General features: G+C 36.0%; 1 protein-coding gene across 1 annotated transcript; it reads right to left on the bottom strand.

Moving 5' to 3' along the window:
* Nucleotides 1–1875: 1875 nt before the first annotated feature.
* Nucleotides 1876–10209, bottom strand: LOC124168963 (protein obstructor-E-like). Its single transcript, XM_046547385.1, has 3 exons — nt 9960–10209; nt 8242–8430; nt 1876–3569 (listed from the first exon to the last, which is right to left on the bottom strand). The coding sequence occupies exons 1-3, from the start codon at nt 10207–10209 to the stop codon at nt 3190–3192; spliced, it is 819 nt and encodes a 272-aa protein (XP_046403341.1). The 3' UTR covers nt 1876–3189.
* Nucleotides 10210–12304: the final 2095 nt, after the last annotated feature.

Here is a 12304-nt window from a genome sequence, read left to right as displayed (position 1 = left end):
AATATTAGTTTTTTGCATATCAGGAAGTGACATAAGTTACGAAATTCAACTAGGCTGACGCCTAAAATTGTTTTTATAGAAGGAAAAATTCGCTAAAAATGCATTCCCTGGTTGAAATAAAATATAATAGGTTCCTTGAATATTTTTCGAATATTTATACCAATTGGAGGCATATCTGATAAATTATACTATGATGTAGTTGAAATAAGGTAGTAATAGGAGTGTTCGATGAATCCCCACTGCCCCACTGGACCATTTCATCATTTTTTACCATAAAAATAATATATGTACATTAAAGGTGATTACAGTGAGGTTCTAAAAATGCCAAGTATCTTGAGCAGTTTTTGTGACACACGATGAATAAATGTACACAAATACTAGGTTTATTTTTTAATCATTTAAATTACAAGATTTATGTTTTGGCATTGATATAAAAACTTAAAAAATATTTCACGATGAATTTTTTACCATGAGGAAAGACCAATTTTAATATCCTTATTCAAAAAAATATAACCTCAACTTTGACGGTGGAATTTACACTCAAATTTGAGGTTACCAAACACGCATGAAATCAAAGGGAATTTTGCTTAAAAATGGCCTTTGCCTTTTCGCCATGAAAGTATAAAATTTACCGTGAAAAATGGTGAAATAACGTTTATAATCCGGGTATGATATCTGATAAGTTATCTTTTAATTCGATAGTACCCCTCAGGAAACGGCCATCTGCTTTTGGGTGATAAAATTTGGATTAAACAGAGTAGAAACAAGTGTGAATAATAGTATTGTTAATGGGTACTTTAGAAACCATTATTCACACAGAAATGCATAGCCAGAAGTGTTTTCATTGTGAACAGGCAACCAACAATGAATCAGTAGGTCCTTGGATTTATTTTCGTGCCAATTAGTGACATTTTTGCTTGCAGAAAAGACTCACTGTGAAACAAGATGCATGAAATAGAATATTGAACTAAGCTAGAATTTTTTACATTGTTTTGAATGAGGTCATACATTTGAGTATGTGAATGTGATCGCGAGAAATATGTCTTGGCAAAGAAGTCAGTCAAGTAAGAAATGTGTCTTGCCCACTCGTGTAGGATTTACTCGGCGTGCTTTGGTTGACATTCCAGCTCCGCAAAGCATTCCATCACGATACAGGGTTCTCGAGACTTTCGATTCCAAAGCTTCGCGTATCTCTGATCGTGAGGAATATCGATTTGGACGTGAAATATTTGGCACGTGTTGACATTTCAGATCAGAGTCGACTTTCTGGGAGTGGCAACAGGAAAGTGATGGACGTGATGGGTTTGGACCTCAGAAATGCCTCGAAATCTCCAGAAGAGGTGAAATCATCTCCAAAAATAGTCTAAAACAGGTAAAAATACGAAGGCCGGATTAAATTTAGTATTTATCAGCAAAGGGTAATGCATATCTGAGCTCTAGATGTAAATCAAGTCTCAATCAGGAGGTATGGAATGAGTAATTCACAGTTTTTAGCTACTAATGAGGCATTTAAAAGCAAAACATACGGCTATTTTACAAAAATATTATTAATACCACCATCAGTTAATACAAATGATGGATTTTAACTGTGAAAAAGACTATTCTTACTTGACATGCCATTAAGAAGAGAGAATGATTTTTTTACTTCCATGAAAATACAATATCAAAACGAAACATCAAAAGATATAAAAAATTGGATGAAAAGAATACGATTTTCCACGTGGACTTCAAAATTCACTGCAAAAAAAATACCAAATAGCCTCTTCAAAATTACGGGCGGGCGTTGCACTATGAATAACCACATTTGGCATTTTGACCGCATGTGGCGAGAAATTTGAATAATGTCCCCATGGGTATAACAACAGATGACACGCATGATGTTTTAGCAGTATATTAACACAAATTAATACATTTACATTCGAATATTAGGTGACCCTGTAAAGGCTGGTTCAGGAAATCAGCAAAGGGAAACTCAGGGGCTCAGGATAATGGGCTGAGAGTCCCATTCAGGGTGCACAGGTTCTGAATCGACAAAACAATTGATTTTGTCTCCTGGCTCACTGTAAGAGCCTATGGTCCATAAAATTATAGTCCACATGTCCATAAAAAACACACATTATTTCACATCTCCTTCTCAAACTGAGTCCAGCGCTCACTGATATAAGTTCGCACTGATATGTATCCTTTTTTTCTCTATTTCTTTTTCTTCTACATTTTCTTTACGGATGAAGGCCGATGATCCATCTGCGACGTTATATCTTAGGGCATGCATCAGTTGGAGGCGGTACGGGTAATCCCTTCAACGTTTGGGATTGTTGCGAGAGCAAGCTGATTCTTGTGACACCAAAGGTAGCATGAGGAGATCGTATAAGATGGCAAAGAGTGACGACAAGGAAATGAAGTAGGTTTGGATCACGCTCTGATAGGCAGGTGTCAAATGAGCTACGAGGATTTAGAATATCTTTACTGCCAGGTGTGAAATTGGGTCATAATAGCAGGACAAGATTTAACAAGTATTTGGATCCACATATCTTTAATATAAGTTAACGAAATATCATCTCACGACTATGCTAGAGACAGGAATCGCATGGTTGGTGATAGATTACATAGCTATACTTGTTATAATACTCTATAGCTTCTCCAAACACCTATGTCCCTGCGATCTACTGTAATCAAGATCTATGAATCTAATTGGTTGACAATTTCGCGGGGTACTGTGGGAAACTTCACTTTCTCTGGTGTCACGCATCAAGGCAATACCTTGCAGCGTCAGTTTCACCTCTAATCTAACGCATTCTCTGAGGTCAACAAAATGAAAGGGAGGGTTGAGTTGGGCGTAGAAAAGGATTGATGGCTAGAACATTAGATGAAGTGGAATGTTTACCTAGTCTGACGTCACAATTGACGAGACATTGCTCTGACAAAACAATTCAATCGTAGTTACGCCTTCACATGCTCTACACGGTTCTGAAAATGATAGGGATGGGTACAGCTCAACGTTAAGATGAAGTGGTACAGCAAGAACTCAACATTCAAATGAAGCGGTATGTTCACCTAGTCTGGCGTCACACTTGAAGATACTGTGCTCTGGCAAAACCTTTCAACCCTGGTCACGCCTCCACGTTCTCTACGAGGTTCTAGGGATGGGTTTATTTGTGGCGTTTGAGAAGGCTGATGTGTCTACAGGACTCAGTTCCTGTTCGAGTTCTGCTTGGGCCTGAGCGGCAGAGGCACTGCTCCCTGCGGGACCTGGAACCCGGCGTTTCCTCCCTGCGTCCTCCTGGGTCCTGGAGACTGGCCCGGTCTCGGGATGTTCTCCTCTTCCTCTTCGAACCTTCCCTGCTGCTGCCCGCGGCCTCTCTGCGGGGCTTCCTCCTCTTCCTCAGGAGGAGGAGTGGTGGGAACCTCGCAGTCATCAGTGGGTGGCACAACACATCTCAGGGAGCGCTTGTCGAAGACCAGGGTGGCCGGGCACCTCTGCAGACGGGGATATCCACCCTGGCACTGCCAGTAGCGGTTGCAGGACTTGCCCAGTGGGACGTTACCGTTGGCGTCGTCGTTGCAGAGAGCTGTGGATATGTTCACATGGGTTAGAATTCGTATTTTAAAGTCTTGTGTTAGCAGTTACCAGTATTAACGTATACATCAGTAAAGTTATAGGGTACTATAGCTAGAAATATTTACACAGAAAACATATAACCATGAAATCAATCGCTTCGGCTTTCACTTTGTGAAAATCCATGTTAAAATGAACAAAAATAAACAACCTTGGTAACTTTTCACTGGACATTTTTATTGGTACGACGCGTTTCAAAGCTGAGGCATCATTTTCAAGTACCGTACGCAAGTGTACGGCATATCTGTACTTGAAAATGACGCCTCAGCGTTGAAACGCGTTGTACCATTAAAATTTTTAGTGAAAAGTTACCAAGGTTGTTTATTTTTCATTTCAACACTTAACCAGTTCAATGTATTTCATTGTGACCGTTACCCAAAAATGAATCGATAGGTCCTTGCATAAATTTTCACGCCAATAACTCTTATTATGCGTATAATATTTTAACGTTATTATTTTTGGTAATATTTATTTTCCTGCTCCATGAATGGCTATGAAATATACCGCCATTTGCGACTTCAGCGCAGGTTTGAGGCTCTCAATCGGTTTTAGAGGTCCTTTCTCCCTCGCGCTACCATCCTTTATGTACATAGCATAGCACCTGTACCATGGCCCTTTGTAAAATTGCCATAAATTGTAAAATTGTGACATTGTGATAGAAATGTCTCACCAACTACAAAGACAGTTAAACCTAATAAATTAAAGTTAGAAGGAAAATCTCCCCGAAACTGTTTTTTCGATTGTCTCAGGCAATCATTGATGGGGGAGAGTAGGAGTTAGCACGTTTAATTTATGTTATTTATTCCAGTATGGACGTGTGGTACACGATCCTTTCGTGAAAATTTAGGGATAAATAACTTGATTAAAGGTGATTACAAGGGAATAAATAAGGCTTTGGAAATTATTGAAAGTTTTAGCCACCAATTAATCTGAAACTGTCCTTATCGACCAAAAAGTATGATCACTTCATGGTGAAACAAAAATACAGTACTATTCCACAAACTTTATTTTAGCTGTCAACTAGTTTCGACGTTTACACCGTCATTATCAAGACTAACTGAGCAATAGCGTACAACGTCCAGCCTTATTTATTCAACAATAGTGTGAGGGAAGGAGGAGGGGAGGGGGGAATAAATGAGGAGGAGCATTGTTGGTTGGGCATTGTTGGTTGGATTGGAGGGTCAAAACACAAAGTATAAAAGCTTGGGGGGGGGGGGGGGCAGGCAGATAGAAAGCCAGGTGGTAACGAGGTTAATGGGAAGGGGAGGAGGAAGGATTGTCAAGGAAGAAGTCAGATTTTAAAACAGTAGATAAAAAAATAGAACATTTGAATACAGTCATATCATCAGTATGATCACACATGGGTAAAATGAATGTAAAATGTTTCTGTCACAATATTGAGCCATTAAAGGAATTCTTTTACATCTTCGCCATCAAATAAAGAATATCTTGCATGCCGAAAGCTGTAATTTACTGTTGACATGGTCAATGATGATTTGTTGATTTTTAAATGCGTTGATTTTTCCTTACTACGTGCAAAATTAATTAAAATTTTAATTATTATTTTGCGGTGTTTATTCCAACCTTATTTGAAACATTAACAACACTGTTCATGTCATGCAATAATTTTTTGAATTCAATATTTTCCAAAGAAAAGTAGTTACCCCATAATTCATGGTCATCACAAAAATACCGAAGTTATTTTTGGAATAAATTTCAAAAGTGTTCGACATTGCAACATTTAGAATTTTCACTGTGAAAGGTATGATTATGCTTGTCCCATTGTACGCTGAATGCCTACTGATAAATTTGATGCATATTTTTTCACTACGTATTGCTTTTTCATTAAGTGGTTGTTTTTATGAAGAAAATTTTCATACTCTTATAGAGTTAAAGGTTATATCATTGCATGGAAAGAAATATTTCCTTAAGTAATTATTACGACTATTTACTTATAACCTATAATGATACAGTAAACCATAAAAAATTAAAACCATATTTTCTGTTTTAAGTAAATCACTGACAAGGATTGGACATAGTTGCATTTCATGTATGCTGCATGCATAAATGATCCATTTTATTCTGTATCAAAGCGAAAATATACGTTAAAAGCTATACTTTAAAAAACTGAGCATGAAAAACTCTTAAGAAATTTTTCAAACCAGAAGCTCATGAGACGAATTTCTTGCTCATTATACGAATCCCTCCTTCGAATCTCGTTACATTAGCATTTGAATCGGTGCCCAGCCAGGTGACCGGATACAAACATGTAAGTAGCGAAGGAGGAAATTCACTGAAAATTTTAAAAATTATGAAAATATCTCAGCCGGAAATCGAACTGTCAATATATATTCATTTTATAATTGGAATTAGTTCTTCTTTTGCTCCATAAATAACTATTAGACACAGTATTAATGTAAATAATGATCTTATTAATCTCAAATTATACACGTCGTTGTTGTCTCTTTGACTCATTGATCTTATCCTGTTACTAATCAACAACTCTTAAACTCATGACAACGCTTTTCCTTATTTCTTTTAATTTAAATTAGCAATTGATTAATTCTTTAACTTCATCTGTTACCAGTTACCTCATCAAGGCATCCACGCTAGATATGAATGTTAACGGTAGAATACCTAACCGGAAATCAGGAGATCCGAGGTCGATTCCCGATCAAGTCTAATATTTTATTTTCGTAGCGATTCGCCTCCTCTACCATTCTGTATTATTGCTCTCATCTGCATTTAAGAGAGGCTGGAACAAAATGTATTTTTTTATGCGGAGTGTAGTGAATGAAGCGCTCAAGGATAAGATATGTCCTTCATACCGCAGCAATGGTAGAATTTATAACCGTCACCTTTCTATTTGTTTTCACCATGGGCACAAGATTATAGCCCTCTTGTATGCTCCTATTGGCATTCGATGAAAATGCATAGTTTATAGACGAGGAAAGTTCAACAAATCAAAATCCCTCTGTAGGAATTGAATGTAATAGAAATCCTCCACATGATTTCCTTGCATACGATACTTTCTGAGAACTATTAAAGGTGAAAATTTAAGCTCGCTATAATAAAATATATAATAATAAAAATATAGCTCGCTCATTTAGAGAAAAAGTATTTGAGCTAGGGAATACGGATAATCTTCATGATTTTTTAAATTTTATTTTCGTTTAAATTCAGAATATTTTTATATTAATTTCAAAATAATTCATGGTATTCACAAATGTATACATTGATTACCATTTTTTTTCTTTTCGTACACCAAATTTATGCTTCGCTGTTTTAATTACCAAAGATGGACTTGAAATTTTGTAAAAAATATTTTCCCTAATTAATTTACGAAGCAACTCTAACTAAATATATGACTAAAAGTGTACAAATGAACATCTAAGTTTTAGACAAACGATTATTGACGCTATGAAAAACATAATGATAGAGTAATGCAAATAATAAGTATAAAAGGCGCCAATATGTAATCATTTCTGTTCCTATTCCGTTTTATATAAACTTTTTACACCTAAAAGAAATTGCCTTTATGCCGTAGGAAGCAGTAACAGGCTGTATCATTACATGAGAATAGAAAATTAAAATCCTTCATATAGCCGTTGAATGGTTAATACAGATGTGCTTTTTTATCAAACATATTTTATCGGTTTTCTTAGCCGAGGGAATCAAAAACTGCCAATAATCTGATATTGCCTGCCCATAAACGTGATTCCGAAATCTGTATTCAAGTTTGAAAAGGCTTCAAATCGGCTCCAGGTGTTTCGTAATTTTTTCTGCCGCAAGTTCTATGCATTTAAGGTGGTAAATTTGACAATCTTTGCAGTTAATAGCAATTGGTAGTTATCAATAGCATCAAACGCGAAAACTTGGATATAATCTTTGTCCAGAAATTTAAAGAAAACGAGAAAGCCTTTAAAAAAAACCTGTAACTCCAAAAGTGGAAAATATTTCATCTAAAAAAGCAAATGATGTCACCGTCAAAATTAGCGGCTACCTTGAAAAAAATGCTGAAAAATTCAGCACGCAGTGACGGAATTTCTTTTTGGAGATTAGTAAATTGATGGCTAATCACCTCTGAACTTTGAATACTATTTTTTGGCGCAACCTTCTACCTTTTTGAAGTGATTTTTCATCAGTTATTGTGCCATATCAAAAATTGCGAACTGAATCGGGTACGGAATTGGTCAGGTCATACCTGAAATTGATATAAAGATGAGTTCCTAACCAAGGAATTGTGGTCTTTAAAACAAACCGGGAATTTTACGCGCTTAATTTTACTCTTTACAAATCAGCTCCTTACTCAATCGTTATACTGGAATGGAATTTTATTCAATTCTATCCCATACTATCCCAACTGTCAAATCCGAAATTTTAAACTTTTTTCCGAAAGGATTAAAGAAAAGAAACGTAAGAACAGGAGGGAATACGTAACAACAAGGTCCTTGACGAACAACGGAGATTGCTGGTTAGGCAAGTAAAAAGACAACAATATATTAGTATTCAAAAGTATTAAAAGTATTCAAAAGTAGTTAAAAATTATTCAAGCAACAATAGTAATCTTTCCACCGTTAAATTCCTATCTCGACGCAAGGTATTTGAAAATTATCGAAACTTACGATGCTTCTGGCATCCATCAACGTTCTCTGGCCAGTCACAGGAGTGAGTGTTCTCGTTGTAGAGGAGTCCACCAATGCAGAGTTGTTCTGTGGCTGTTCCGTTCCAGCACGTCCAATAGCGAGTGCAAGACGTCTCGTGTCCAAAGATTCCATACAGCCAGTCACAATGTTCCGTGGAGATGGGGCCATCTGCATAGCAAAGAGGCAGGCACAAATTTTAATCAATTAAGACAAAAAACTTGCATAAATCTTTGCATTACTTTCTGCAAATCTTACACATACTGCAATGTCAGTCATTCTCTTCGAAGTGATATTCAGAGGAAAGGGTTTCAAGGTATCAAAAGAAAAAACTACAATAATAGCAAAATTTACTAATTCAGAATCCTCAAAAATTTATAATAACGGACAATATTCAGATCTATTGAGCTCAATAACTATAATGAATATTTATGAGAATTCACAGCAAATAATTCTTTAGAAATTTTTCTTTGCACAAAGTAAAATATAAAATTTTGTATAATACACCTATGTGATAAAAACGGATGTTGAGTTAACATTGTTGACAGCAAAAATTGCTCACATACGAGTGCAAAAACTAAGGCAATATAATTTATTGACAGACATAACGGTCGTGTGATGGCAAATTCTTTGCATTCTTATCATAATTTAGACTCATAAGAAATACTAGACACGAAGATAATTTTAATACAAATAGACTGTAGGATTGTGGAGATTAATAAGTGATGAACAATAATGAAAAAATATGGATAGTACCAAAGAAACGATGAGGTGAGATTTTTTACACCTGAAAAATGAAATACTCTCGATTAAATACTCTTAGCTCTTAAAGCTCTTAAAATATCTTCAAGTGAATAATAGTAAAACCAGATGCATATAAGAAGTAGGATGGACCTAGGAGAAACAGCACTAGTGAAGACATCTCGTTGCAAGAGAAAGTTATCAAAAGTTCGATGTTAAAATTATAGGTATAGAATAAGTAATTCTATCTGATAATCATAAAACATATTGCATAATCTCATTTTGCAGTGGTTCCACAGATTGATGCCAGATAGTAACAATTTTATATTGTAGATGTAAGTAAATTTTGAAAAGAATTTAAACAACACACCCGGAATTTTTAAGATGTTACTACGATTGATTTTTTTACACAATTAATCATTCAAAAATAAGAAATGTTTCAAGTGAAGTCCTTCTAAGAAAATGTTTTCAATTAAATAATAGGAACAGGGAAGGCAACAACTAAGAGACGTAAAAACTAGCGGAAACGGCCAGAAACAGGAAAAAATAGTGCACAAATCACAAAAAACATTGGCAAGATAGTACAGGAGCAACAAAAAATACGAGTAATGAAGAACAGGATTGATTAAGAATAGGAACAACAAGAGAATAATTAATAAATACCAGGAGAAAAAAGAACAGAATTAATAAAGAACAGGATTAGCAAAAGAAGACTAATAAAGAATAGGAATGATAAAGATCAGGAGCAACAAAGAACAAGAGCAACAAAGAACAGGTGTAATAAAGATTTGAAATGATAAATAATACGAGCAATTAAAAACAGAAGTTGAAGAACAAGAGTGATAATGAACAGGAGCAGCAAAGAAAAAAAGGAAAAAAGAACAGAAGAAAAAATGAAAATGAGAAATAAAGAATAGTTTCAACAAAAAATTGGAATAAAAAAAGAACAACAAACTCACTGGCAAACTGCTTTCCCTCGCAGTAATTGGCTCTCCATGGGTAATCGCATCCCTCGGTCACTCCCCTGTGCTTTCCAGCGAACACCAGTCCGTTGGGACAGTCGTACAGCTCCGGCTGACCGCTCACGCACTCCCAATACCTGTCGCAGTAGGTGGTGTCTGGTGCCAGGCGACCTTTCACCTTGCACGGGTCAACCTCGGGCTCATCCCTCTTCTGTGCACTCACTGCCGAAAGAGAAAGGACACTCATTAAATTCTGAAGGTTCATTTTAATTTACTGTTTTTTTTTAAGTCATGGCAATTAATCTCTGGTGTGAGAAGTCCTAAAGACATGAATGTAATTAAAATAAATTGTAATAGCACTTTTCCTCAATTATTTTCATTCGTGCGTCTCGTTTCGGCTCACAAAGCCATCATCTAAGAGAAAGGAACCATTTGTGAAGAGGTGGAATTACGTTTCATCCTAAATGTGAAAATTCCACTCAATTTTGCCTCAATCAGTTCAATTTACATGAAATTAAAATAGAAAAATATGAAGATTTTTATTTTTCGTATTTTCACTCAGTACTTCAAATGAAAGTTTATTTGCCTTGTAGAAGGTACCCAGACTAAGCTATTGGCGTATGAATTTCACACACCTCGATGGCAGTGGTATCTAATAATAATGAACTTGATTTACTTTATATAAATTGAGTCCCATAAAGCATAAGAAGAAATATGAATGCCCTAAAACGTTTGTTAACCGTCGTTCACAGATTATTTGGTACCAATAATTGTGGACCCAGGCAGACTCCGCTTACAAACGCTTAGTGAAAAATTTTTACAACCAGCCATAACAAGAGGCATCCATTTCCTTGCACTCATCGCACCGTCCTTAGTCAATTAGGCCTTGCAGTATGGAATTTGCAAGATATCTTTTATTAATTTATATTTTAGACCCCTTAGCTTACCTCAATATTATAATAGATTCGCGTTAAAAATAAATCAAATTTAGCACACTTTTCCTGGGTTTGCGTCGTAATGAAAAAAAAACAGAAGCAACAAATAAAATATATAATGAAAAATAAGCTATAAAGCTTCTCTAAAATAAGAATACAAGAATGAGTGGAGGATAATTTTCTGCAGCAAGCGATGGCTCATTTAAAACTGAGCGATCTCGCTTCGTGTATTTCAAAATATCAAGAGGGTAGCCCATGTTTGAAACAAATTTTATGCCGCAAGGAGGAGAGTTACTTCAGCTGCAAACGCTTAGCAAAAATATTTTACAGCTAGTCATAACATGAGGCTTTCTTTCTCTTGAACTCATCGCACTTAGCCAAATAACTCTTGTAATATTTCATTAATTTACATTTCAGTCCCCTTGACTTACCTCCATATTACATTGGGTTCGCATTGAAAAATAAATCAAATTTAGTTCACGGTCCAAGGGTTTGCGTCATAATGAAAAAAAACAGAGGCAACAAATAAAGTAAATAAGCCATAAAGCTTCTCTAAAATAAGAATACAAGAATGAGTCGAGGATAAGTTCCTGCAGACAGCAATGGTTCATTTAAAACTGAGCTATCTCGCTTCGTATATTTTAAACTATCAAGAGAATGAAAGCCCATGTTTTAAACATATTATGTGCCGCAAATAAAGAAATAAATACGACCGGTTGATCGAGAACGATGTCTCCCCTTGAGCATATAAATCTACTCCAACGCCTGGAATGAGTATGGGGGAGGGGTGGGATGGGAGAAAGGTGGTGGTGATTGCGAAACGACGTTTTGAAAGGGACCATCGGGATCAGGTTGAGGGAACGGAGTAGGCCACAGCCTCTTGTGGGATCAGGAGGCGTGGGAAAGGGCAAGATGGCGAGGTTTGGGTCGTGAGAGAAATGAGCCACCGATATCCATATTCACATTCTCCCCCCAGTTCGCTGTGACGTAACCCATCGGCTCAGGTCCGGACGTGCTTGGAAAAGCAATATGGATTTTCGGACGGTTTGGAATGAAATAATTTAGTACATCTCCACGTGGTGTTATGGTCCTGCACTGGTATCGACGCAGCAAATAGATATTGTTCAGGAGAAAGATATCCATAAGAACAAAAATTATATGGTACAGTTGGCGGGCACATTAATTACAAAAATGATAAAATTTTAATTTTTGAAATAACAAATTCAAGAAACTTAAGTAAAAAACGGAAAATAGAGCTTATATAGAAAGATAGAAAAATATTTATTATTTTGGAAAAAATCCATAAGAACAACAATGATATAGTACAGCTTCCAGGCACATTCATTTCAAAAACCTTTACTTTTTAAAATACTTTTATTTTTGAATTGTCTATGCACAATGTGTTAT

This window comes from Ischnura elegans, chromosome 12 (genome assembly GCF_921293095.1).
Source record: "Ischnura elegans chromosome 12, ioIscEleg1.1, whole genome shotgun sequence".
NCBI lineage: Eukaryota > Metazoa > Arthropoda > Insecta > Odonata > Coenagrionidae > Ischnura > Ischnura elegans.
Note: the sequence above shows the minus strand (reverse complement) of the source record. Positions and strands in the feature narration are given on the sequence as shown.

Excerpts from the sequence above, each read along its gene's own strand:
- LOC124168963 (XM_046547385.1), bottom strand. The coding sequence starts at position 10,209 with ATGAGTGTCCTTTCTCTTTCGGCAGTGAGTGCACAGAAGAGGGATGAG. Across the intron at positions 8,431-9,959 it reads CGAGGGAAAGCAGTTTGCCA|ATGGCCCCATCTCCACGGAA; the intron begins GTGAGTTTGTTG and ends TTTGCTATGCAG. Across the intron at positions 3,570-8,241 it reads TGATGGATGCCAGAAGCATC|CTCTCTGCAACGACGACGCC; the intron begins GTAAGTTTCGAT and ends ACATATCCACAG.